Genomic DNA, 27868 nt, shown 5'->3' with positions numbered 1-27868 from the left:
GTCCTGCCTGACTACAAACTTGCTGAAGGTAGGGGCTGTTTGTCTTGGACTTTGCTTCCAGCTCTTAGTACAGTGTCTGGTACATAGTGTGTTCTCAAATATTTGTTACAATAAATAAATGAACTAAAGTCTTTCTATTGCTAACCACCATGGGAAAATTAAATAAATATGTGGAAGGAAAATAACTACAAAATTAGTTTCTAGTCTCTGTTTCTGACTCCCTCTGAGCTAAGAACCAACCTTAGACTGGGAGCCCATACAAGCTGGTCCTACTTCCAGGCTGGCCTCATCTTTACTCCACAGTTGTCTCTTTTCACGATCTGAAGATACCACCAACGTAGAGCTAGGAGTGAAACCTCCAGCGTAGCTGCCCACAGTTCCCTTAGCCTCTGCTCTGCCCATGCATCGGTAAATATGGGCCATTTCCTTACATAGGAGTTTTCTCAAATTCTTTCCCTTTGTGGTAGGGGTCATATCGCCGGTAGTTAAAGACGTGTTAACCTTTCAGTGAAATAACACTTTTTTCTCAATGACCTGATTGAAAAGCCTCTACATTTCTGCTTATTTCTCATGTGAAGTCAGCATACTTAATTCCTAGAACCTGAGCTCCACGAAGGTGGGGTTTTTGGTTCGTACACTGCAACACCTCCAGCGCCTAGAAGCAGGCCTAGCACACAGTTCTTCAGAGTGAATACTCAGGCCCTTCATACCCTGCTTAGAGACGACAAGCCCCGGCCAGGACAGCAGTTGTCCACCCACTTCTCTTAGAATTCAGCCTCTCGAATTTAGGATTTAGGTAGGTCAAAGGTAAAAAAAAAAAAAAAAAAAAAAGCTTTGTAGCACCACCCAGAAGCGAGGATATTCTGCAAAACACATCGCTTGTCTTGAGAGAAGTTTCGTTTGGAGAGGAAAGGGCATGTCTCCAGCCACAGATCCAACAGTGCTTTTGCCCTGTGTGCCCTGCTCGTGGCTTCCGGGTCAACTGGGACACCAGGCTTAATAACACACCAGCCTCACCAGGTACCGCCTCCTTTCGCCCCTTCCCGTTCCTGCCCAGACGGGCGGGGCCGGCTTCTGTCTGGCCGGAAAGGGCCGGGCCGCAGGCGTCCACACTTCCGCCACGCGGCGGGGCGGCCTCGCCACTAGTTCTAACGCGAGGCGCGCGAGCGGACTGAGTGACGTCACGGAAGGCGGCGGGGAGGTGGGATTGTGTTGGGCATGCGCAATAGATCGACTTCGCCGACAGGGAGCCGAGCGGGCTGCAAGGCTGTTACCTACGCGGGCGGGGTTTCCGCTGCTGCCGCGGAGCGCGGGGTGCTAGCCGCCTTCCCAGCAGCGGGCAGGAAACTGGAAGGCGTTTCTGAGTCCGCAAACCTGCAGCGGAAGTGAAGAACGTACGTGTGTGAGAGAGAGACCTCTGCCGCATTTAACAAATCACGATAATATGCTCAGGAGAGGGTGAGCTCATCTCCCTAGGGCCGATGGGTGTCGGCCAGAGGGGGAAGGCGGGGCCAGCAGAAGTTAAAATACAGCCCTCCTGCAATTCTAATATTTCATTTATTTACTTTTATGTCTCAGGGTGAGATGTTTATTAGTCCACATTCTAGTGTATATCAGTTTAATCAGATTGCTCTTCTTACAACTCTTCTTGGCGGGAAGAGGTGGGGAGGTTGGCAGTGGAAAGAATGCGTTTGAACCCTGTCTCAGAAAGGCAGTTTTAGGTGAAATGCTCTGAATTTTGCCAGAGACTGCCCTGCCTCTTTTCTGCTCCAAACTCCTTAAGTTTTGAATCAGAGAAAGTAATTTACAACAGGTAAAATTAGAACAGAAGCCAGAGAATATAAATCTAGCTGTAAGGCCAGAAAGATGCATGAATTTCGGACTAAGGGAGACTAAGGCAACCATAGAAATCAGGTAGCATTGGTGACCCAATCTTGTCTGGGCTGGCTTAGCATTCCAAAGCAGAGGGAGGGACAGAATGACCTTTGGAAGATCCTGTAAGACTTAGGGGAAGGCTGTTGGCAGGTTTCCTGTATGTCACTGGCTGGTGTTAATAAGTACCTGCTACTGCTTTGTTTTTAGATTCTTCCTCAATTGTCTGGAGCTCAGAGATGCGGCCCAGGGGAGGGAGCTGTGGCTAGTTAAGGAGGCCATGCTTGATGTTGCTTCCACGTCCCATGTCAGCACTAAGTCCTCAGCTGCTGGTGGCAGCTGCTCAGCAGACCCTGGGTATGGGAAAGAGACGGAGCCCACCCCGAGCTGCCTGCCTTCATCTAGCCGGAGAGGTGCTTGCTGTGGTCCGGGGACTGAAGCCAGCTCTGCTCTATGATTGCAACTGTGCAGGGGCATCAGAGCTCCAGAACTATCTGGAGGAGCTGCAGGGCCTGGGCTTCCTGACCCAGGGACTTCACATCCTGGAGATTGGAGGAAACAGCCTAATTGTAAGTCTTGAGCATGTATGTCAGCACTTGGAGCAGGTGTTGCTTGGTTCCATAGCCTTTGTGGATGTTTCCAGCTCCCAGCCTCATCCTTCTGTCTGCTCCCTGGACCAGCTTCAAGACTTGAAGGCCCTCACGGCTGAGATTATCACGCATTTGCAGGGGCTGCAGAGGGACCTATCCCTGGCAGTCTCCTGTAGCAGCCTTGGTTCCTCAGACTGGAATCTCTGTACTGTGTTTGGGATCCTCCTGGGCTATCCTGTCCCCTATACCTTTCATCTGAACCAGGGAGATGACAACTGCTTAGCCCTGACCCCACTACGGGTGTTCACTGCCCAGATCTCGTGGCTGCTTGGTCAACCCCCAGTCTTGCTCTATTCCTTTAGTGTCCCAGACAGCTTGTTCCCAGCCCTGAGGGACATTCTAAACACTTGGGAGAAGGACCTCAGAACTCGATGTAGGACTCAGAATGACTTTGCTGACCTCAGCATTTCCTCTGAGATAGTCACACTGCCGGCTGTGGCCCTCTGACTTGAACTCTTCTCCCATGTAGAAGGTGCTCACTAAATGATCAGCTCTAGGTCAGGGATGGTAAATAGGAATCATCTCAAGTGTCAATTCCCAGCGTCTTGAGAACACTAGAGAAGAATGCTGTAATCGCTTGGCCACATCTGCCGTGGGCATGGGAATAGGTGGTGGTGGTGGTAGCATTGGTAGTACATATTTGCCATTTCTATACTAGGGAGTCTTGACTTAGCTGAGATGTCTATTTATTTTTCACTGGATGGGAGTTAGAAGGAAGGAGGTTGTGGAGAAGAAGGGTGGTAGAGGACAAGTAGTATACTCTTATACGGTAGCATTGTAAGTATACCTGCCCTGTGTGGGTAGTGTCTGCCAGAAAGTAGAAGGACTGGGCTTTACTGCGTGTTTATATACCTCCAACTGAATTGGACTAGGGAGAGTGGACCAGTGTGATGTCATTCAGAAATAAACAGAGTTCCAAGGAACAGAGACTGTCAGGTGAGGTTTATTTGTTTATTTTACAGTAGATTAAAAAAATAATAGCAAAGTCAGAAATCTCAGTTGAGTTGGGAAAATTCACACTTTCAAGTACCCAAACTTTATGGGTTTTCTATTGATTTTCTTGCTTCTGATTTTCACCCAAGACAGGTGTCACAAGTTATTTAGATCAGCTGGCTGTCCTTGTTGACCAGGAGCACTGCCAGTGCTATAGCAATCATCATCAGCAGCATGGGGAGCCATTGGCCACATTGCCTCTGTGAGGAGGGAGAGGGAGAAAAGAGAAAGAGGCCGTGGTTGGTTGGAGAAGATATAGGCAAAAATAATCTTCCTTCTTCCCGTTCTAGCCCAGTGGAAAACCTTGGGTTGTGGAGGAGAAAAAGCGTTTTACGTAACTGTCTCTCACTTTGTCACCTCCCTTGGGATAAAACCACTTTACCAGTGGTCACTGGCCCAGGGAACCACAACGAGCAGGGGGCCAGATGCTTAAATACTGATATGAATAATTAAGGGTAGAAAATAACTCAGCAAAATTACATTATTCTCTGTTCATATTCCTCAGTACTTGTGCTCTCCTCTCTCTGTCCTTGCCACTATGCTCATAATAGGCTAAAAGAACACCATTTCATACTTTAGCTAATAGTCATTCTTTCCCCTCAGGCTCAAGAGTTCTGTGAAAATTAGGCTTGGATGCATGAGCCAGTGTTTCTTTCCATGGTTGCTATACTGTCGGTATAGTATAAACCAAGCTGAATGGGACAGCCTGGCCAGATGTTGGTTTGGGCTGATAAATTTTATGTGCAAGATTCGGTTAAAGGAGGAATTGTCCCACCATCCTCTAGGGCTACAGGAGGATAGACCCTCTTACTCTGCGAGGCGGCTGCTGTCTCTGGTTCAGCTCTTCTTGACAGTGCTGCAGCTTACGCAGGCAGGAGAGGTACTCGTCACTGAGGTTGTCTAATTCTGAATGCAGTTCTCTGCACTGAGGGGGAGAATACCACCAAGGTCATCACCACCAGTTCTGTCTGGGACAGAGCCCAGGGAGGGGAGAAGGCCCTGTGTCACGAAGCCCTTCATTCGTTTGGAATTTTTACCACCATCCTCCCTTCCCAGCCTTTCTCAGAGATTTCAATTTGTTTTTCATCTGTCTCACCTAGTTTGTCCAGAATGTGTTCATTTAAATGATTGATTATAATGCATATATTATATGTTATACATGTAAGTGCTTTCATGTGACAGTGTATGTGCAAGTGCTTTGTAAATGGGGACGCAAAAAATGAAGTTCTTTTAGCACAAAAGACCTGGAAGTGATCTTAATACAAGTCTCTTTCTCAGGAGCTAATTGCATGCAGATACTTTTGGGGATATGTATGTTTGTAAGTATGTAGACAGGGAGAGTCTTGTTATTTAAAAGGTGCTATTGTTATTTAAAAGGCTTAAAAGTTTTAAGATACTCAGTGTAGGACAAAGTTTGAGGAGTTAATATGTTTATTGAATGTGTTTGATTTTAGATTGACTTTCCAAAAGGTAACTATTTAATAAAACCTTGAAATAGGGGTTGGTATAAATAAGGAAGGGAAAAGATTGACAAGTTAACCCAAAAGCAGAGACATTTTATACGGGCACAGGAATACCTGTGGGTATCCAATCACAATGTAAATGTGGAAATCCCTGCTCTCTGGCTGCCTCCCAGCAGTTTCCCTGCCACTGTGGGATGAGCCCCTCACTATCTGAGGTCACCGTCTCACCTCCTTTTCCTTGGCCTGGAGCTGCAAAGTCTTCTTTTGCAGCTGGTCTCTGAAATCCCAGTCTTTCTCCTTCCCTGTGCCCTCAGGCTCCACTTCTTTACAGGAGGGCTTTGGACTCCACACAGGCAAAGCCTGATCTAAAAAAGCAGCCAGATTCTCAGTGATAGTGACGCCCACACCTCTGAGGAAGGGCCCTGTCACTGAGAAACCCTAGGAATGAGGAAAAGGGAGGGGAAGGAACAAGAGAAGGCCTGTCCCTGGCTAGACTGCATGGAGTGGAATTCTCCACTTGTAAAGAACTCCCATTGGAACCCTGCTCAGCCTGGAGAGAGCTGGAATTTGAGCCCCTTGAGGGCAATGTTGGCATCTTACTTTTCTGTGTATCCCTAGTCCTGTCTAATGTCATATACTTCTAGAAAATATTTATCCAATTTCTTTGGCTGTATGTCACATCCTTTCTAGTTAGTCTGGTAGGTTTGTTAGATGCTTCAATATAACCCTTTTTCTCTTCTGTCCTCATTTCAAAGTCATGCGAATGGCAGTCATATCCTAGAATTCATCTTTATGTGGTTAAAGATGTTTCTCAGCCACCTGGTAGTCTTAGCCTTGGTGAAGAGAGCACTGGACTAGGAGTCAGAAACTCTGGATTGTTGTCCAAGCTGTGTCTGTAATTTGTATGACCATAGACCTTCATTTTCTTATCCATACTTATGTGGGCATAATAACTTCTGCCTTATATTTTACCCAGTGATTGTGATGAGAAAACAAAAGGCCATGTGTGGTGGATAAGTGAGGAGCTTTTGCCCCCTTCAGATGCATGATGAATTCTTCTTAGGAACCTAAGGCAGCAGATACTGGAGGGCTAAGAGTGAGGTGACTGTTGCATGCAACGTGGTTTAGACTTGGGGAGTTGGGTGTGATTTGGAAAGTCAAGTGTAAAAATTGACATGAAATCCTGAGTTCAAAATCAATTTATTGAAATGTTCAACACAGACATGTTTTCAGAGGGAGTAGAAATCCTTTTCACAGTTTATATACCTCTCAGAATAGGAGGCTAGCTAGTTCAAGTGTTCTCAGAGCCAATGATCAGTCCTTTGAAAGCTCTCCTAGATCCCTAACCTAACAGAGTCCCAGAACTGGCTGGGACTCCAAGAGGTTATGTAGTCCATCCCCCTGCCTCTAGGCAGGCAAGAAAAGAGCACTACCTTAGAATTGGTGGAAGTAAATTTGCTGACCTTTCTTTGTTAAGAGTTTCTCCTGTTCTTGAAGCTGTAAGGATTGATTCTGAAGCAGACCTGTTGGAAAACACAAGGAACTTGTCTGTGCTGCATATTTACTGCAAAGAGTGTCTTTTCAGAACTTAGCTTAGAACCTTAATTATTAAAGATATTCCCATCTGTTATTGGTTGAACTGTGTCCCCTCAAATTCATGTGTTAAAGTCCTAATTCCCAGCACCTCAGAATGTGACCTTGTTTGGAGAGAGGTTCTTTACAAAGGTAATCAAGTTAAAATAGGACATTAGGGTGGGCCCTAGTCTAATATGACTGGCATCCTTATAAGAAGGGGAAATTTGGACACAGATTCATAGGTGGAAGACGTGAAGAGGCATAGGGAGAAGACGGCCATCTACAAGCCCAGGAGAGAGGCCTGGAACAGATCCTTCCCTCAGAGCCCTCAGAAGGAAGCAACCCTGCCAACAACCTTGATTTTGGACTTCCAGCTTCCAGAACTGTGAGAAAATAAATTTCTGCTTTTTAAGTCATCTAGTTTGTGGTACTTTGTTATCAATATACCATCCTTGTGTCTCTTCCTAGCATGTCTTTACCTTTGTCTCTGCTTAAATGTTACCTTAGAAGACTTTCCTAGATGACCCTGTATAAAATAGCAACTGTTTTCTCTTTAAACTGGTTTATTTTTCTCCATAGGAGTTATTACTACCTAACATATTTATTTATTCATAGAAACTCCATACCCTACTGTGGAGCTTACTTAGAATGTCAGCTTCATTATGGAAGGAACTTTGTCAGTTCTGTTCATTACTGTATCCTCAGAGCATGAGTCTAGAGTGCTGGGCACTTGGTAGGGGCTCAATAAACATGTGTTGAATAAATGAAGGCACGACTGTGAAGTGATTTCTCGCCCATTCAGCTTCTACTCTGTAGGTTAAGGTGGTGGGCAACCAGCAGAGCTATTAATTGAATCAGGTTCTCTAGCTTTTCAGAAATTGCCTACTTTTCTTCTGAAAAGTCCCTTTTCATCTTTGGCCCCTGTATGGCCCCATATGTAGTGTTAGCTTATTTTCTGAACCCTTCCTAGTGACAGAGGTCTATGTGACATATTTATGTACATAATGTTGGAATATATAGAATAAGAACTGCCTTAGGAAACCCAACACTTTGAAATCTGCAATTCTGGGGGAAATGCAGGTGGTTGTCACTGGTATGGAAGGAGAAAAGTAGAAAAGAAAAAAAAGGAACAGAGGCTAATCTATAACTTGTGAAGAGCTATGTAAATGACCTTACTTCCCAAGAGGGTCTGAAAATGCTCAGAGGAAATGCCCAAGACTGGGCCCCCAATCCCTGCTCAGGATGCCTTTTGTGAGGCAGGAGCCCCAGGAACACCAAAAAGCCACCTGTGCTACTTTCAGAATCTGGAAAAGGAACTTACTCTGCAACTGCTGTACTTTGGTCACCAGGGTGAGTTTCTCCTCCTCTGACCTCTTTAGTTGATCTGAAAATGAAATAATGCAAACCAAAAACTGAAGAACCAACCTAAGACTTAATGAACTCGACACCTGAGGATGGAAATCAGTAATAGGTGCTGTCTTGTCCATGGCCTCTGGTAGGTGTCAGTGGAAGTTGCTCTGCTACTTCCCCGTTCTGAAGAGGTAAACCAGAACCCAAGTGCCTTGGATTTCATGTGTGTCAACAACGTCCGGTTGAATTAAGGGTTGTATATGCACACAGTTTTGTTCTCTCTCAGCTGACAGAGGCTGTGGCTGGGAAACCTTCACTATGCTTTGTGTTTCAACTGACCTTTCCTTTTCAAATTAAGAATGCAGCCTTGACACCTGTGACTGATGTGGGAGCAGCTGTGATCTGGCCCAAAAGAATGGGCTGGAAAAGAGAGCTGATATTACAAGATCCTCGCATGCATCGAAATTAATTTTCAGTCTTGGATGATTAAGACAGCCCCGCCTTTCCCTTGAGGTAAAATGAAATCAGAAAGCCAAGCAAGCAAGCAATGAAAGCCTGAAGCCTTTCTCTCCACCCAGCTTCCTTTCTCTGGGCTCACTCAGCCAGAGGCCTCCATGGAGAGGGGTACCTTGTAGGTGTTGGGTATCTGAGCTGCACAAATCTCTGTCCACCTGCAGGTGTTCAATCTTGGCCTGCAGTTCTTGGTGCTCGTTCTCCAACAGTCGCAGAGCCTGGTTCATCTGTAAGTCTCTGCTGTCTGCTCCCTGTAAGGAGGAGGAGGGGCCGACACAGAAGCAGGTCAGCGCTAGGGTGGAGGTTGGGGCGGTTCCCACGGAAGAGGAAAACTGTAGAGCTTTAGAGGTAGAAGGAGGATTAGGGAAATAGAAAAATAGGGAAATTTTTTTTTTAAAAAATTCTTCCTTTTTCTCTATTCCTCACACTTGTAACAAACAATGCTTTAGATTTTTGATATTCACAAGGGACTCATTTGGGTAAATCCCCAAATTAAGGAATACCAAGTCATCACTTTTCTAGATGTCTTCACTTTGTCTTCTCATTCTAACACTATCAACCTTTTTTTTTTTGGTAGGGTCATTTTTCACAAAGAATTAAGATTAAAAAGAAAACAACTTTCATAAAAGTTGCCTTGTAGGTGATGGGCAGAAGAAAACAACAGAGGTTGAGATGTGGATGCAATGCAGTGGGCAGTTAGGTTCATCCTTTGATAAGACTCACATACCCTGTCTCTTTTGTGTGTGTGAGGAAGATTAGCCCTGAGCTAACATCTGTGCCCATCTTCCTCTACTTTTTATGGGACACCACCACATCATGGCTTGACAAGTGGTACATCGGTCCACAGCTGGGATCCAAACCTGTGAACCCCGGACCGCCGAAGTGGAGCATGCAAACCTAACCACTACGCCACCGGGCCAGCCCCTCACATACCCTGTCTCTTATCAAATGGGCTTTTCAGATCCCTGCTTCGGTAAAATTATAAAGATAAACTTTTGAGGTGGGTTCTCAAAATTCCAAACCAAGTAAGTAAAATCTATGAAAAATAATAGCTGATATTTATTAAGGGTTTATATGTGCCAGTGAGTGCACTAAGTGCTTTGCATGGATTATCTCATGTAATCCTAACAACAATCCTATGATATCGGCACTGTTATCCTTATTTTAGAGATGAGGAAACTAAGGCTTAGGAGGTTAACTTCTCCAAGGTAACATAGATTGGAAATGATGGAACCTTTGAGAATGCCAAGGGTCTTACTGCCGTTGCTGAAAAAACACTGGCAAGATGTGTTAGTTAATACTCAACCTGTAAGAAAATTAGTGACATTTGTTCTGTGCCAGTAGTTGGCACTTCTGAACTGGGTGATCTACTGGGATGGGGTGCCGAGGGTTGGGGTAGAATAGTAGGCTGATGAACATTCTAGCCCAGCCCTTTGCATTTGGATGGTGACATTCCAGTGAACTTAGTTCATTTTCATGAGCAGTGCAGACTTCCTTGGTAAACTCAAACTTAGATTTCAGAGCCAAAACAGTGAGTCTGGTACAAAGTGGGCAGTGAGTGAGGAACTGGAAGCCAGATGCTCTTAGCTGCCTTTGGGGCCCCCACCCAGCAGTAGCTTCTCTCATCACTTCTGTCATCGCCCCCTCTCATAACCCTGCCTGCTCTGCCCACCTCTCTACCCCCAGGACCTGGTACCTGCAGTTTGGACTGAAGCACATGGAGTTGGCTCTCCAGCTCTCTGTGCTGGGTCCCCAGCGTCTTCCAGTCCTCCTTCAGAGCTTCGTACTGACTCCTCCACTCTTCACACTTCTGCTCAGCCAGAGCCAGGGACCGCTGAGAGAGATCAGAGGAGAGGGTGGTGTCATGGGGGTTCCACAGGAGTTGTGCAGCTGGCTCCCTTATTGCCCAGAGCCGTCCCGGGATCGCCAGCCCCAAGGATTCTGCAGCCTCCCCACACCTGTGTGTTCTGCAGTTGCTGCTCTGCGCTCATTTTCTCCTCCAGCACTTTCTGCAGTGACTCCTTGGCCTTCTGCTCGTAGCTGTTTTTCTGGTCTTCCATCTCCAATAGCACCTTTTTCATTCCCCAAGGGGAGTATTTCTGTAAATTTGATGCAATTCAACAAATAAACATTCAGCTTCTTTGTGCCAAAACCGGAGCTGAGATACAGAAATGAAAAGAATTTGGTCCTTGCCCCCAGGGCAGAGATAGCCAATAATCTGGTCGACCTTCTTCCAGGCTAGAGGTGGGCAGGGAGAGTCCCTCAGGTGATGTGAGAGATGAGTGGGGATAATAAACTGCCCTGGGCATGCTAGGTGTTGTCCCCTAGGCCTTCTGCAGGCACTTGAAATTCAATATTTCCAAAGGGAAATCATCTTTAAATCTGCTCCTTTCTCCTGGGTTTCCTAACTCAGTGACCAGCATCATCACCCACCCGGTCTCCCAAACCCTCAACCAGGGAGTCATCTTTGATTTCTCTCTCACTTTCTTCCAGTAATCCGTTGGTCATCGAGTTTTGTCAAGTCAACCTCCTTAACAGCTCACACCTGTCTCCTCTGTGTCCCTACTGCCACCTCCTAGTTCAGACTAATCATACGATTATATGGATCCATGCAGCGGTTTCTCTGTCTTCAAGCCTTGCAGCTAGAGGGTTCTTTCTAAAATGTAAATCTGATCATGTCACTCCCTGCCTAAATCTCTCAGTGGATGCTCAGTGTCCTAAGGATCAGGTCCAAACTCCTTGGCGTGGCTCCTGCTTATAAGCCCAGACTTTCCTTCCATGCTACGTCTACCCAAGCTGAACTGCTTGCAGATTCCCTAAGCACTGTGTTTTTTGGCCTCTGCCTTTGTCCACATAGCTGCTTCTTCCCAGAGCATCTTTACTCACCCTTTTCACCTGGTTAACTTCTACTCATGCTCAAGATTCAGCCCAGAATCATGTGAGTTCTGATAAATCTTGACCAACCACCCCATCCCCCAACTCGTTATGGATTAGGTAGCTTTTCTTAGTGTTCACATAGTATCTCCTGCATGTTTCTCTTTCCAATCTATTGACTCATCTGTCTCCCTTACAGGATTGTAAACTCCTTTGGGACAGAGAGCATTTTTTTAAAAAAAATTATCTTTGTAGCCTCAGGGATCTGAGCAATCGCCATTAAACTGAATTAATGTTTTTGAATTAATACATTTGCATTTTTAGAATTCTTTCTGCCTTCAGGATCAAGAAAAAGACATGAGCAGCTTTGCAAATTCACTGGGGGTCTTGCCCTCCCCATGCCTTTCATCTTTATGCCCTATGATTTTGGGGAAGGCAGGAAGCTTTTGCTGTCAGTTCTGGATTACCCACTGGGTAAGCAGTAGTCTAGATAATGCAAATTTAAGGATCAATATGAAATAATTTCCATTTAGCTTTGGAATCATCTGAAAATTTGCATTTAAATGTGAGTGGGTCTTATGTTCTTGGAATATTCATTAGAAACCAGATACAGGAGATATTGGTTGAGGTCATACATGGGTACGTCGCAGTTTTTGGACTTAACCATGTTGGTCACCGTCCAGCTTTATCCCCGTTAAAAATGAGTAGACTGATGTTCTGGATTATATCTTGGTCTCTTATGAGCTTAGTTGGCATTATTTAGTTCCTAAGAGTCTGACAAAGCAGGTCATAACTGAAAAAATAAAAGCTGTGGATCAGCAAACCTGTAGACCATATAAACTCTGTTCCCCTGCAAGACCCCGACGATGCCAGGTCCATCTTATCTCCCTAACTTCAAATGGGAGCAATCTGCCTGCTTCATCACCTCTTATTTCACAATTCACGACCTGTCAGAAATCCATCACTTCTTAAATGTGAAAGCTGATTTCTTTGTATCTTTTCTAGAGATCGTTGCTAGATAAAAGTTGCCCATGGAATGAAAATCATATTGCAAGACTTTATAATAATATCCAATTCATTTGTTCAAGGATTGGACCTGTGAAGTTCTGTCTGGGTGGTGTGAATCTTTACCAAGCTCCAGGTGTGCCCAAGGTTCCCCTGGAGCTGGCAAAGTGCTTGGTGCTGGGGTTCCTTCCGAGGGTGTGAAGGGAAGGACACCAGGAGTAAAGGGAGAGGAGGATGGAGATAGTGTTATGGTGAAGTGAGGACCAAAGTGAAAATGGCAAAACCAGAACTGAGTGAGTAGGAATGGGTGCATTAATCTATCAGGTGGCATTTCTAGGGAGTAGGATTGAGGTTCAAGCATTCTTTAATTTAGTGATTTTTAGATTATTTTAATTATAAGTTACTTTAATTCTAGATTCCTGGGCTGGAAGTGGCCTCCAGAATGCTTACCTGGGTACAGGTGTACAGCTGGTTTTCTAAGGATCTCAGTTTGCCCTTCAATTTGTCTTCATTGAGCTGGCCCTGGAGCAAATGGGATGAGTTAATGAGTTGGGATCAAAATATATCATGCAAAGAGTTTTATTCTGTATTCCCAGCTTATTGCCTAGAAGATGGTCTGTGCTCAAACAATGTTTGTGGAACTGAACTCTTTCAGGAAATAGGGAGGAGGAAAGATGACAAAGGATGTTTGGGTAGAAGAGGATCTTCTTTCTCTGCAATAGGCGGCATCCCATATAGAAGAGCTACAACTCTACAACTATGATACATGACTATCTACTGGGGCTTTGGGGAGAAAAAGGAAAAAAGAGGAAGACTGGCAACAGATGTTAGTGCAGGGCCAATCTTCCTCAAAAAAAAAAGTTATTTAAAAAAAAAAAAAGAGGGGCCGGCCCCGTGGCTTAGCGGTTAAGTGCGCGCGCTCCGCTGCTGGCGGCCCGGGTTCGGATCCGGGCGCACACCGACGCACGGCTTCTCTGGCCATGCTGAGGCCACGTCCCACATACAGCAACTAGAAGGATGTGCAGCTATGACATATGACTATCTACTGGGGCTTTGGGGGGGGAAATAAAAAATTAAAAAAAAAAAGAGACTAGGACATCTGGATACAGAGAAGATGGGCACCTACCAAGGAGAGAGGCCTCAGAAGAAACCACCCCTGTCAACACCTTGATCTCAGACTTCTAGCCTCCGGAACTGTGAGAAAATAAATTCCGGTTGGTTAAGCCACCCAGTCTGTGGTATTTTGTTATAGCATCCTTAGCAATCTAATACACTCCCCTTCCTGCCAGACACACACACACAGATACACACACAGGACTCAAGATGAGAAATTCTGTAAGAAAGCAAGAAATGGAGGAGAGATATTAAGGCAGTGTGTGTGTGTGTGTGTGTGTGTGTGTGTGTGTGTGTGGTGGTAAGAGGACTTCCCAGAAAACCATATTCTATTCATTCATAAGCTGGGTCTGTCTAATGGCATTTTGGACTTTCCAAGAGGGATGCTCATCTCAAGGGTGCGGTTGGAGAAAGGCAGGCAGGAAGGGCCTTATCTCTTTCTCAATTTTCCAGTGTTTCAGCTGAATAGGTAGCTAACAACTTCCTTGATGCTTGGTTCTTCCCTCCGCCTGTAGACTTCTCCCTTTTTCTCAGGGAGGGGTTTTGTTCTTCCAGCCCTGAGTTTGATTTAAGGTTGTATGTTTGAGGGGGTGGAGGAGAGGGGAGGGTACCATGGATGAGAGCTAGTTTCCTGGAGAAAAGGGCATGGATCTCTTTAGTAGTAATGGTTTTCATATCCTTTCTCTGGCTTTTTCTAACCAGGCTCTAGGGCACACTTGTGAGGTCTAGAAATTACATTTTTCCTCAGGCCTGAGATGCCATGGCCCCTCTCAGTCAGGCGGCTTGGATGTTTTCAACCTCCATGAGGTTTCCGGTCTGTAATGGCCTGGGGGCAGAGGAGGGGACTCTGTTTCCAGGTCTGTCTCCCACCATGAGTTTAGGACACCTGGGGGAGGCAGGAAGTGGTATCTCACAGCTCCTGTTTTGATCTTGTTTGGCTGATTCTGCTAACCGTGGGAGCCAGGGGGCGCCCCCACCCTTTCTGCTTCCTGTATTACTCAGCTGGGCCTTGCAAAAGCAAAAGGCTTTGCCAGAAATAATTTTTCAAAGTGCCTCCTGCTATTAATGTTTTTCATAATGCCTCATGTGAGAGCTGAGAGTCAGGGATTTGGCATCTACAATAACCACAGGGATTTGGGACAGATAAAGGAGATGGACAAAGACTTCCATTGTTCTGGGCTTTGGAGTAACTGGTCAAAGGGCTGCATTCCCTTGAGTGGGCTGTTTGTTGTCAATCCACAGGTCCTGAAATCAACTCCCTCCGCACCCCCACCTCCTGGTTCAGATTTCTTTCCGATTCTTTGCGTTTTTCCTTTGCCTAAACTCTTACTATGCAGAATGCAATCAAATCCACTGAGTTTAAGGTTTATCTTGCTATAGTTTGGGAAGAAAACAGACAAGTCCAAGGCAATATTCTTACATTTTCTCCAGTCTCCTACCCTTTTTTGGGTAGCTCCTCTCTCCTTCTTTAGTATGGTTTTAATCCAATATTTTGCCTCTTCCAGCTTCTTGTATTTTAGCTGCACCCCAGATTACTTTTCCATTCATGCTGTAGTAGAAGACAATGCAGGATAGCCCCTGCAGTGGGGTTGAAGGCCCACCCAAGTCTGGGGCTTGAAAAAAATCTCTTGTCCACGGCTGTGCCTTCCTAGACTACCCAAGGCAGGCAGGAAAGTTGGAGCCAAATTGTTGCAAATGGGGCATGTAGTTTCCTGGTCTGAGCCCCAGCTCTCCCCACATGAAGCCAGTGGTAGAGTATCGGGAAAGAAGCACTTTTTACAGGCCTATTGTGGACTTTTTTGGGAAGTTGCTCCCCGGGAACCCAGGGTTCAGAGAGCACAGTACCCCCGGTTGGAAAAGAGAGCAAGCGGGAGGCCATACACACCTGGTGCTGCTCTGAGGGCTTCAGCTCCTGCTTCTGCTTGGCTTTCCCCTGCCTCTGATGTGTTCTCCAGAAACACCACCACCTCACCGCAGAAGCACCAGCCCACAGCTCATCTCTCTGCTCTAGCAGAGGCTGCTTAGGGCTTGCAGCCAATCCCCCGCTGTGCTGTCATCTCAAGATCTCATTTCCACTTAGCAGAGCTTAAAACCCAAGTGTGCCCGGCTCCTGTTTTGTATTGCTTGATGTTGAGAGCTCGATTTCTCAACTGCCTGAGTTGTTTCCGCTCTGAAGGTTAGACTCAGCTCAAGCATCTCAGCAGTGCCCCCAAGCCTGTCACATCCAAAAGGCCTAGAGTCAGCTTGGAGGTACAGGCAATGGAGGGAGCTGATCCTTGGGGTTCTAACAGAGTTTGCGGTGAGCTCCTCTGTGTGCGAAGTTAGAGATTCAAATCATGGAGGCCAAATGGAAAAAATAAAGGCCTGATCTGGGCTAAATGTGAGTCCCCGTTCTGGCCATGTTCTTCCAATTACTTTTCCCAAACACCACAGACTGGGGCTGTCCTTTCATTGAAGTTGAGGCTTCCATGGGAGGGATAGAGGGTTGCACTGTCTTGTTTTGGGGGAAGCAAGAGCTCTTAACTGAAAAATCTGAGACTATTTTTTTTTTCTTTTTCTTTTTGTGAGGAAGATCAGCCCTGAGCTAACACCCATGCCAATCCTCCTCTTTTTGCTGAGGAAGACTGGCCATGGGCTAACATCTGTGCCCATCTTCCTCCACTTTATATGGGACGCCACCACAGCATGGCCTGACAAGCGGTGCATCGGTGCGAGCCGGGGATCTGAACCCCAGGGCGCCAGCAGCGGAGGGCGCGCACTTAACTGCTAAGCCACGGGCCCGGCCCCTGAGACTATTTTTCTTAAAAACAGGAAGCTGGGGGGTTGGTGGGGAAGAGGAAGAAAAGAAGGGTGAGTATTGGGAGGGGTGGGAATAAGGGAGAGAAAGCCACAGCCAGAGAAAGTTCTGCTCGCCTGCTGGAGTACAGAGGGAAACTTGCCCCTCAGAGTCTGCCTTGGAAATGTCTCTTAATATATCCTTCCCATTCCCGCCAAGTGTGCTCTAATTCAGACTCTGATAGTGTCTTGCCTAGGACATTATGAGAGTTTTCACCATCCCACACCCACCCCCAGCTGGGGTCCTCATTGTTGTCGGAGGACCTTTTAAATCAGAGATCTCATCATTCACTTTCAATTCAATTCCACAGCTATTGATTGAGCTTCTGAGGATAGGCCAGACACTGTAGGACTTTAAACACAAATAAAGCACAGTTCCGTTGTTACCCTGCTTACTGCCCACAGCAGTGTTTGTCAGACTGGGGGTCACATGCCTTCTCATGGATCTGAGATATATGTTTTTCATTTAAAAGCGAGTCCATACACTATTTAAGTTTGAGATACCCTGTTCAACAGAAAAAGTTGAAGCACCACAATTTAGAGACTTGTCTGAGGCCCCCTCTGGTCTTGTCTTTGGTACTACTCTGATATGATCCTTTCATTTCAGCCACACTCTGCTACACCAATGCTTTGTTACACCTTGGCCTGTAATCATTCTGATTCCTTTACCTTAAACATTCTTTTCAATTCTGCTTTTTTTCCCCCATCATCCTTCCTCTTTCTGTACTGGTAAACTCCTGTTCATCCCTCAGGACCCAGCTAAAGTCATCCCTGTCCTTTGGAGCCTACCCTATTCCACTTAAGGCAGAATAGTTGCTTCATTCTCTTTTCCTTGTGTCACTTTGTAGACACTGCTGTTATAGTTTTCTCACACTGTATTGGAGTTATTTATTACATGTCTCCTTCTTCCTGGCTGATATGTAAGCTCCTCAAGAGCAAGGGCCTTACTTCTTTTTGTCCCTGTAGCACAGGGCCCAGCACATAGTTGGAACTTATCAGATGTCTGTTGAATAAACAAGTGAGACGATCTCAGTTTAGTTCAGCACCGGAACCACCTGCCACCCACAGCTGTCTGTCCCAGGCTCCTACTCTGCCAATGAAAACGACGTCCTTAACAATTAGGAGCCCTGAACGTAGACATCTAAACCTGGGTCTAATGACAGATGTGAGGAGGGAGGGCCGAGCTTAGGAAGTCTTTTTTACATCACTGCAACTTCGTTTTGTTCCACACCCTCCTGTTCTATCTCTCTGTCGAAGCACAAGCCATCTATGCAGCAGGGTTAGATGCTCACGGAGGCCCATGAAGTTGTGTATTCTCTCTTTGCACCTGGTGCTTTATGCTCTGGTGGTACCAAACTGCTTGTAGCTCCCTGGACGTGCTAGTCCAGGGGTTTCAATGTGGGATCCAAGGACCCCTGGGCATCCCTGAGACCCTCTCAAGGGATCTGTAAGGTCTTCCCTTTTCCAATTACATATCTGTTTGAGGCCAGATTTTCCTCATATGCTTCAGCCAAAACAATGTATTGTAACATATTGAATGCAAAAGCAAATATGAGAATCTAGTTGTCTTCTGTTCAGCCAGACATTAAAGACGTTTTCAAAAGGGTAAAACAATGCCACTCCTCTCACTATTTTTTGAAAAATATACTTATTTTCATAAAAATATGTAAGTTAGGTTCACATGGAATGGATTTACTATCGTTATTTTAAAATGAATATGTATTTGAAGATCCCTGTTTTAATTTCTAATCTGTAAATTCTAATATGTTAAATATAAAAAGTTATTTGGGGTTTTCAATAATTTTTTTTGAGTTTAAAGGGATCCTGACATGAAGAAGTTGGAGACCCATTGCACTAGACTGAATCATGCCTCTGGGTCTTTGTGCTTATCCGCTGCCTAGACTACAGTTCCTGCTTCCACATTGTCTTGACATGAGTGCAGCCATGTTTGGCCATTCCATTAACCTACAGCCACCAGCACACAAAAAAATATAAAGCTGCTTTCTGTGTGGTGGGAACTGGCCCTTCTCCCACGGAGATAGCTGCAATTTGTAAAAATTTCAGGGTCCTTTGGACGTCACAGCCTGGGGCAGAGGGGCCATCTGTGCCGGGCTGGGATGATAACCAGGGAAAACAATGCACGTGCACAACTGCTGGGCTGGGATGATAGCCAGGAGGCTCAGTGCACGTATGCCACTGATAACCATTTGTGCATGGGAACATTGAATGCTTGCTCTGTAAACTCTGTAACTGTTTACTCCGGAAACTACTGATGTTATATAAACTGCTGGAAACCGAGGCCTGGTGAGAGTCTCATCTGTGGAGGGGATGCCTTGCCCAGGACCTTTGACGATCGGTTCCCGCCCAGCCGTGTCAGTTGAAGGGACTCTCCCTGGTAGTGGGGCGTGGATGTTGTGAGTAACCCATCTGATGTGTTCTCTTTTCGGTCAACCGGGTGTTTCTCTTTCCGGTTGATTTGTGTCATTTCCGTTCAGTTGATGTGGATGTTTTCCCTTTCCAGTTGAGCTGATGTTTTTCCCTCTCATTATATGATCTATTCGAATCTGCTGCTATCTCAGTTGATGTGGATGTCTTCCCTTTCCAGTCGAGCTGATGTTTTTCCCTCTTAATATTTGACCTATTTGGATCTGTTTGCGGACTGTAGCCTTTACTCTCCTCTGTATAATAAAATATACCTTCAGGGGCTGGCCTGGTGGCGCAAGCGGTTAAGTGCATGTGCTCCGCTGCGGCGGCCCGGGGTTCGCCAGTTCACATCCCGGGCACGCACCGACGTACCGCTTGGCAAGCCATGCTGTGGTGGCATCCCATATAAGGTGGAGGAGGATGGGCACGGATGTTAGCCCAGGGCCAGTCTTCCTCAGCAAAAAGAGGAGGATTGGCAGATGTTAGCACAGGGCTGATCTCCTCACAAAAAAAACAAAAAGCAAAACAAAACAAAACAAAAATATATACCTTTAGTCCATTTGTTTGGAGTGGAAAGTTTCTTTTACGTTTCCGATTGAATCCTCAAACCTCTCATAACACACATTTGCCTGGAAAATACTTATATAACTACAAATATTTCTCTGGCTCTCTTCTTCTCTGGAGTCATTCATTCTTTTCTGTACTCTACTCTATCCTGAAAACATTTCTTTTATTTCTCACATCTCTGCATTGTTTAGACATCTCTCTCCCTGACAATACCATAAACTCTCTAAAAGCAGGAACCCTGTCTAATTAATCTCATTATTTCCAGTGCTCAGTACAGAGAAGAGGATCTATGAATATTTGTTGAATGAATGGACTAAAATCAGGAGGTCTTAATTTTAGTTCCAGTTCTGCCTCTAACTAGCAGTGTGACTTTGGGCAAGTCGGTGGACCTCTCTGACACTCAGTTTCCTTATCAGCAAAATGAGAGAATTAGACTAGATGATCTCTAAGGTCCCTTACCACTCTGACATTCATGACTGGGCTGAGTAGTAGGTGCTTGCTGGTTTGGAGTTAATATTGGTGTGAATCCCATACAAAAATAGTTGACATTTCCACAGTCGGTAATATTAACTGTATTGGGATCTTCTTTCTTTCCTTCCAACAAATTAAAAATGGGAATTCTTGCCCCTTTTGGTTCTGGGTCTTCCCTGGATTTGTAGCAGCATGGCGCTCAGTTGACCCTGGATTTAGCTGAGCCCTCCCATATATTTACTGTGTTTTACTGTTTGACCTGTAGATCTTAGCACCATCCCCCACCTCCTGCCTCTTCCTATCTTACTCTTCAGTAGTGAGGAAACCTCTTCTCTTGCTAGAATGGTATGGAAAGAAGAATGAGATGGGCACACATAGAAGCCTGTGAGTTTTGTTCAAAGATTTCATTCCCTTACCTTCCAAGAGCTATCAGAAGCCCGAATCAGGGTAGACAGTAGGTCTTGAAGAATCACCATTTTCTGTTTTAGAACCAGCTCTCTTTGTAGGGCCTCCTGGGGGGCAAAATGCAAAAGGGTAAGATTAACATGGAGGAGGAGGGAGTAGATGGATGGAGGAGCTGAGGGGACAGTTCACGTGTTACTTACTTTGAGGTACTCAGAAAGCTGGATGATTTCCTAGAGAGAAAGAAAAAGGGCATTCAAGAAGACTCTAGGTCCTCTGAAGTCCTGGGACATGAGCCGGAGCCAGAGTTTGCTTGTGTTGAGTAAACCTTCTGCCTTGGCTGAGGCAGAGTCCCTCCAGGCCCCCATGTCTATGGTCAATGCCCCCTTGCCATCCAGGGAGATGGTGTCCCTCCATCCCAAACTCCATCCTGAGTTTACCATGGAATTCCAGATGTCAGAGCTTGGAGGAGCTCAGATACCATCTGATTCAACCCCTTCAAGATGAGGATTTTCTTACCTTATCTAGAACTGCAACTCCATAACTGGGAGGAGAAGAAATAAAAACAAAAATGCAATTGATGAAAAAACCAAGCAAGTCAGGAGGCAGTGGGCTATTCCTTCTCTGATCTCTTCTGAAGAGTCAAAAGGGTGGGAAAGGTCTTTTTCTTTCTTAATTAAGGTGGACATTGAAATTCATTGTGTTCCCTCTCCAGATTCTGGATGAGGGTATTCAAGTAAAAACTTAGAAGAGAGGAATGGATGGGATGTGAGGGAGTTGGGGTCAGGAACATGAAAGGTACTCACTTAGTTTGTTGACTGGCATCATTCTTAATTGTTGGCTGGGCTTCTTCTGCCTTTGTCTGAGTGCCTGAGATGGAGGATGAGGTGATTCAGAGCCCATGGGGAGGAGGTGGGGAAAGTGCGGAGGGACAGGAACTCTCCACTGTCAGTTAGCTGGGCCTGCCATGGCAGGATTCTCTGTAGGCCCCAGTGAGTGAGGGAGGCTCTGCTCTTACCACGGTGGTGTTTGGGTGGCTTCTTGATAGGAGAGTCCTGTGGTGGAAGGCCTTCAGCCTGAGAGGGGAGGTGGTCAGCCAGATCCCTCCGGACACCTGAGGGAGGATGATGCTGGGTTGGAAAGACCTCAGAGCTGGTCCTTGCCACCTGGAAAGAAGTAGAGGATGCTGAAAGCCTAGAGCCTCTTAGAAAAAGATTCTCCAGCTGACTGCGGAAAGATGAACCAATGATCAAGTTTTAGGTGCAGAAAACCAAAGTAACCCATTCAAGCCTTCAAAGCTATAAGGTTATCCCTGCTCCTGCCCTCCGTTGTCCTGGCTGGTGGGAATGGTCCTCTTCAGGCCTGGCAAATGGGGAGCTGGTCTTGTCTCCAATTACTCCTGCTATAATCCCTGTTCTACCTTGTTTGGTCTCAGCCACTTGCATAGCCAGCATGGTGATGTGGATAGAGAGCTGGTGTGAGTGGGGAGTGAGGGGGTCTGGGATCAAAGCCTGCCTTTTCTAGGTCTTGGTCTCCTGTCTGTGTAATGAGTTGGAGTAGACAATCACTGAGGTCCCTTCCATATTCTAGAGAGGGCTTTCTTCCTCTTAGTAACAGCTGGACTATCGCTGAGGTTTGTGTGAAGGGAAGGTAAAGTAGGAAGTTGTAGGGAGAGGTGCAGTAGTGGTTGTCACAATTTAGTCTGCTCTTTTTATATTTTCTTCTTACTCAAAAATCCTGTGTTTGTAACATAACACTAAAAGGCTGGGAAGTATCCAAACATGTGGACTAACTCAATCTCAACAGATAACTGATAGGCTCAGGGGGAGTTCTTTAGTTAATTGTGTTTTCTGTTCTTTTTCTCCTTAATTTTTTTTTCAACAAAAAGCATTCAGAAACCTTGCCTTAGAAGGTACACAGTCGGTTTTATTTTACAATTGGGCTCAAGGATGATTTTTCTGAACAGTACTTCCTAATGTGGATAACAGATCCACTAGTTAAGAAGCCTTGACCAAGCACTGACTCTGGGTAGAGTTCAATGCCAGGGACTTCCAGGGAATACAGCAAACCCATCCCTGCTGTCAACATTCTCACAACATGGATACGAAGACACAGATGGTTTGGCGGCTGCGGTCATTACGACATGCCCTGATTTTTGCCAATACTCCTCCTTCCCAGGCCAGACTAATGGGCCCTCTAAGAATTACACAATCTTAGAGGATTTATAACCTCATAAGGACCACAGAGAGCAGAGGTCGTCTGGAGAAGCCAGCGAAGGCTTGCTGGACCAGATGAGGCCTTAGCTGAGTGAATTTAATAGAATTGGAATGGCCCAAGAGAAAGAGAGAAGGTAGGTTGGTGCAACAGCCTCACAGAAGAATAAAGGAGAGAAATGTGTGTGTGTGTGTATGTTTCGCGAGAGGGCATAAAGATGATTGGCCTGTGTACCTGGCATACAATAAGCATTCAGTTAATATTTGTTGAATGATGGATCAATAAATGCTATAGAAGATATATAGATTGCCTAAATTTGAACTGATACCAGGAATTAACTATGGAATTTTTTTTTTGGTGAGGAGGATTGGCTCTGAGCTAACATCTGCCAATCCTCCTCTTTTTTGCTGAGGAAGACTGGCCCTGGGCTAACATCCGTGCCCATCTTCCTCCACTTTATATGGGACGCCGCCACAGCATGGCTCGCCAAGTGGTGCGTCGGTGCACGCACGGGATCCAAACTTGCGAACCCTGGGCCGCCGCACTGGAGCGCGCGCACTTAACCACTTGCGCCACTGGGCCGGCCCCTGGAATTGTTTTCAAAATTATTTTTTTCTCTCCTAAAAGGCAAGTGCAAAACAAAAAATGGCTAAACAAACAGACAAAAAAATACAACAAAAATCTCTGAATAAGTGTCTAAGAAAGAGCTTAATATGGCTGAGGAAGAAGCGACTTCATTTAAATCACTTTTTAGTGACTTTGAGCCCACCCATCCCTCTTGGTATCCCCTCACCACACACGCAGAGCAGTGTGTCCCTCGACATGGCCCACCTGCTGTCTGGGGGAGGAGATCCTTTTGGCCCAAGACAAGGGCTTCTTGGGGTCAGTTGCCTGGCCTGTCCTCCTCGAGGGACCGTGCTCCCTGGCCTGGGAGCTCCGTGCCTTGCCTTCCTCCTCCACCTCCAGGTTCCTTCTCCTGAAGAACTGCTGGTGTCGTGCTCTCTGGAGCTGTTCTCTCTGCTGGGTCCTCAGCGCCTTCCCCACCTGGCGGCAAGTGGTCACGTTGGGGCGGCGGCGGCGGCCTTCACGGGTCTCCTGCCAGCGCTCACACTTGGCCTCGTAGCTCTCAGCCCAGCGGGCCAAGCCAGGAGAAGGCCTGGGGTTCGGGCTGATCATGATGACCTCCTGAGCACCTGTTGTGCTTGGCGTCCAGCTCTTCGAATAGCTGCTCGGGTCTGCCAAATGCCAAGAGGGAGGAGAAGGGGAGGGGTCAGGAGATGGGCAGAAAAATGATGATCTCCCTGGACAAGGGGGCAGAAATAGCACAGCGTCCCACACATGTGGGTTGAAAACTGGGGAGGTGATGGTATCAAACTGGGAGTCAGGACTTCTGGGTCCAGTCTCTACACTAATTTTTGCTTTTCTCTAGCCTGTGTCTCCCCCTCTGCTAAGTGGAAAGATCTTCTTGGCTGCCACTTCTTCCCTGACTGAACATCTCACCCTGCCTCCAAGTCAGAGGAAGATGAGAAATAATTGATAAAAATCATCATGAGCTTGTAACCTTTTGGATGGCGGGGATGTTTTCATTTTCCAGGGACTTCTAGAGAACCAGTTAATTGACTCCCTGTTCCCCAATCTAAACGGAAAGCCAGCATCTTCACTGCTCTCTTGGCCCAAGTTGTTACTAAAATAGGTGAATGACTCTTTTCAAGGCCTGGAGGGATGACCAGACCCCCCAAGGGGTGGCCAGTCCTCTGACTCGCACTCACTGCTTTCTTCTTAGCCCTTAGCAGCTAGCTTGTGAACCTGGTCCTGGGCATGGTTTAGGATGGAAATCTCACCCTAATTCCTCCAATTGTAAAGTGCTGATGTTGGCCTATTGGCACCCCACTTCTGGCCCAGGACTGGCTTCTGACCCTCAGGAGCAGATCAACTCAAATCAGTATTGGCAAAGCACCTGCCGCATGCCCAGTGCTGGCTGAACCCATTTCAGAGCTTCCAGCTCAATAACTCTCCAAGCTGAGGGTTCCATTTTTTGGAATCACTCCCCGGTCAGGGCTAAGTGTGGTGCCAAGTCTGCTTTCCTTAGCCCAGACACAAAGTGTACATCTAAACCAGCAACCACATGGATGATACCTCAATAAGCTTATTACAAACAAAAGTGAAACAAACAAACAAAAAACAAACAAAAACAGTAACCAAAAGTCCTCAGTGAACCAGACTTGGTGTAGAGGCCACACTTGTCGTCCCTTTACATGGCCTTACCTGCTACTCACATAACCCCTAAATTCTAATTCCTTCTTCCTTCTCTGTGCCCTTCTCTCTCCTAGTCTCCCTCACCTATGTTCTGCAAATCTGTTTCTTCTCCTACAGCCCTCTGGTAGCTTGGCAGAGTTGGGGCTGGACTTGGCTGAGCTGGATCCTGAGCACCGGAAATTCTGTGCCCTGCCTCCACGGACTACTGGAATCAGCCCAGTGACTCATGAAGGAAAAGGGACTCCCCCTAACAGCTGTTGTTTCTCTTCTGTGCCCCACAACCTCACTACCCACCACCCTGGAAACCTTAGTTCCTGGGTAGGTCAGAGAAGGGTATCTCAGCTTCACCAACCAGCAGGCATTTGCCAGCTCTAGCCCCTTGGGTTTATTTATAGGCCAACAGACTCAACAGGTAGCAGCCTCTCTGCCCCTTCACTGGAACTTCACTGTCCATCCTGGCTCAGTCTGGAGTTCTCTGCAGGGTTCTTGCTCTCTCTCTGATCATACCACCGATTCCCCAGGCTCATGGGTGGGGCAGTCTCACTCCCTGAGAGGGGTCTTACATGGTCAAGCCCTGCACACGCTCAACTGACTCTCGAGGCTTGGAGGGGCAGACTCTGGTTTTGGGCAGTGCTGACCCAAGCAGAACTGTGAGGTTGTCAATGCTTGTCCTCTCATCCCATCCCTGGGTGGCTCTCCCCTTTCTTTAGGCTTTTCTCCTCACTCTGACTCTGTAGGGGTCCCCTATCTTCCCACCTGTCACTTTCTTTTTTTTTTTTTTTTACAAATTGAGAAGCAGTTATTAAATATACAAAAAGTAATATCAGCCATATAAGGCATAAGCAAATCATTAAGAACACTTTGAATTGACATTTAACAAAAGAGGCAACGAAAATCATCAACAAGATTATTTTAAAGTTCAAGCTAACATAAAATCAATCAAATTCAAATTACAACAGCAAAGGCATTAATTACTTTCTCCAAAATTGGCAAAGATAATTAAAATTATCATATTCTATGCTGGTTAGGTTAGAGTGAGTTAGATACTCAAAATTGTTGAAGTTGAGGTTTCATTTTGGTGTATCTTTTCTGGAAATAATTTGGCAATTATTGCCAATTGTACATATATCTTTGTACCTAAAAATCACAGCAGACTCCTGGGATCTCTGGCCTTACAGATACCTCAGCACCTTAGTTAGGACTCTGATGACTTCTAGCTCTGCTGAGGACATGTCCACATTACCTGTCTGAGAAGTATTCATCTTTATCTGTCTGACTTATCTCACTTATCACAATGCTGCCACTTTCTTTCTTTAAAACCTTAGAAAAGGATCTGAGAGGCCCATCCATATTAAGTTATAAATGACTGGATGGAGGAGACTCAGGATTAAGTGCTGGCGAACTCAATGTCCAGAATCTACCCTTGCGGCATCCAAGCCGTAGCTCCTGGCTCTTCTGCCGTAGATGGGGAAGGAGGGGGAGCCCTGGCTCTTGACTCAGACTATGTGGATACATGTCCTGGCTCTGTCATCTACTACCTATGTGCTTTTAAACAAGCTATTAAACATCTCTAAGCCTCTGTCTCCTCATTTATAAAATGGGAACCTACCTCATAAGGTTATGAGGATTAAAGAGAAAATGCACGTCAAGCGTCTGGCACATAGCACACATAGCATCTGGCACATAGCACACAATAAGTGTTAGCTTTCTATAATAATAATAATAAACATAAGCTATGATTATTATTATCCCTGTCCTGCTGATCTTGGATATTGAAGACTCAGTGCTATAAGACAAAGGTCCCAAGCTAACCTTGCACTTCTAGGACCAAGAATGCCTCATCCTCTAACTCGCCCACCTCCTTTCTCTTTGAAGGGGTACTGTTTACTGTACGGAGGGGATGCTGGCCCCGGGTTGAAATCATATTTACTGCTGTGGTTCATCTGACCTCTGGGTTTGGGCTACATGGAGAAAAGACTTCTCTGTGGTCTGGACAAAACCACTATCTTCATTAGTCCCAGGAGAAAGGCGAAGAAGAGATGGGAGTGAAGAATTGGTGTCCAGCCTGCCTACATGCCACCATTAAAATGTGGGACGCTAAGTCCCCTCTCTGTTTGGCTCCAGGTAATCTGCAGGCTTTGTAGAGGAGGCAGATCCTCTGATTATGGAGAATCTTCCTGCCTTCCTGCCGTGAAGAAGAAAGGGTTGTGGGGGAGGAGATGGAGCCTGAGATAAGTTCTCCGTGGGCTCTCGACCAGGCTGTCTATACTAGTCCACTGAGACATATGGCTGTCCTGCTTTGCTTCCTGAGAGGCAGATATTGGGACTTATTACCCAAGTGGGGAATTGGAGTAGAAATGGCTCCTTAGAAAAGGGAGCCTTCTCAGACCCCTAGACCCTCACACCTGGTGGGATTTGTTGTGGCACAGCCGAGCGGAATCACACCCAGCCTTCCGGGATGTCTTGACTGTTCTGATTTGCTTAAACACAAGAAGCCATGTGGGACGGCTGACTGATGGGGATGGGCCATAGAAGAAAAAGGAACTGGCCCCTGTGTAGTTCAAAGAAAGGTCACTGGGCCACTGCCCAGGCTTTCTGGCATCTGTGGGGTGCCTCTTGGCGTCGTGACAGAGCCCAGTTGGAGCTCCGGGAAGAGGTAGTACTGGCTGGGGGAAGCTCTCCTCACTGCCGCAGGGAGAGATCAGAGCACTGCCCTTCACCTGACAGTGGTTTGTTGCTGCCTTTCCAAGTCTCTGTTCCTACTTCCTGGCTGTGTTTGCAATGAATGGCTTCCTACATGGGTCTGGGCTTCCTAGTCCAGAGCTCTCAGTGTGAGCTGAGGAGAGAGGGACCTGGAAAGGCAGCTTCATGTTATGGGGGTCCCTGCTTTGAGGGGAACTATGAGAGATCATTGAATTTATGCCCCTCTCGCTGGGTAGCCTGAACTCTAAGTCATTTGACTCACCTGTAATCTAATCCAATAGATGGAACGTAGAGTGATGGAAGCTGTACCCTTGCGCCGTGGCTAGTGCCCCTGGAAACCAACACAGGAGGCTTCTTTGGTTACCCAACCCCCAGCACTCTTAAACTACGCCATTCACCCCTGTGTCTCCCTCTTCAGCCTGGGGAAGCTTGGATGACAGAGTCTTCTGCCCCACCCCAGAATTAGAGCTCCCAAACCTGGATGCAAAAGCATCCTCCTCAGTTACCTTGGGTCCCAGGCTCCAACCCAAGCAGCTCAGGAAAGCATTCCAGCTCCTGGGCAGATCTTGGCTCTGGTTTCAGATGGGG

The 27868-nt window shown here is 46.3% G+C and overlaps 2 protein-coding genes across 2 annotated transcripts; one reads left to right on the top strand and one right to left on the bottom strand.

Moving 5' to 3' along the window:
• The first annotated feature begins 808 nt into the window (after nt 1-808).
• On the top strand, nt 809-4320 carry C4H1orf74 (chromosome 4 C1orf74 homolog). The gene is made up of 2 exons (XM_058539768.1): nt 809-1458; nt 2083-4320. Exon 2 carries the CDS (start codon nt 2160-2162, stop codon nt 2967-2969), a length of 810 nt encoding a protein of 269 aa, XP_058395751.1. The 5' UTR covers nt 809-1458; nt 2083-2159; the 3' UTR covers nt 2970-4320.
• TRAF3IP3 (TRAF3 interacting protein 3) lies at nt 3593-27868 on the bottom strand. The gene is made up of 16 exons (XM_058539767.1): nt 27787-27868; nt 23153-23556; nt 21126-21273; nt 20914-20977; nt 20627-20651; nt 20311-20340; nt 20122-20217; nt 12746-12817; nt 10375-10515; nt 10113-10250; nt 8532-8667; nt 7875-7937; nt 6442-6501; nt 5207-5343; nt 4327-4440; nt 3593-3715 (listed from the first exon to the last, which is right to left on the bottom strand). Exons 2-16 carry the CDS (start codon nt 23495-23497, stop codon nt 3623-3625), a joined length of 1662 nt encoding a protein of 553 aa, XP_058395750.1. The 5' UTR covers nt 23498-23556; nt 27787-27868; the 3' UTR covers nt 3593-3622.

Source organism: Diceros bicornis, chromosome 4, assembly GCF_020826845.1.
Source record: "Diceros bicornis minor isolate mBicDic1 chromosome 4, mDicBic1.mat.cur, whole genome shotgun sequence".
Classification (NCBI taxonomy): Eukaryota; Metazoa; Chordata; class Mammalia; order Perissodactyla; family Rhinocerotidae; genus Diceros; species Diceros bicornis.
This window is presented reverse-complemented; position numbering and strand designations above follow the sequence as displayed.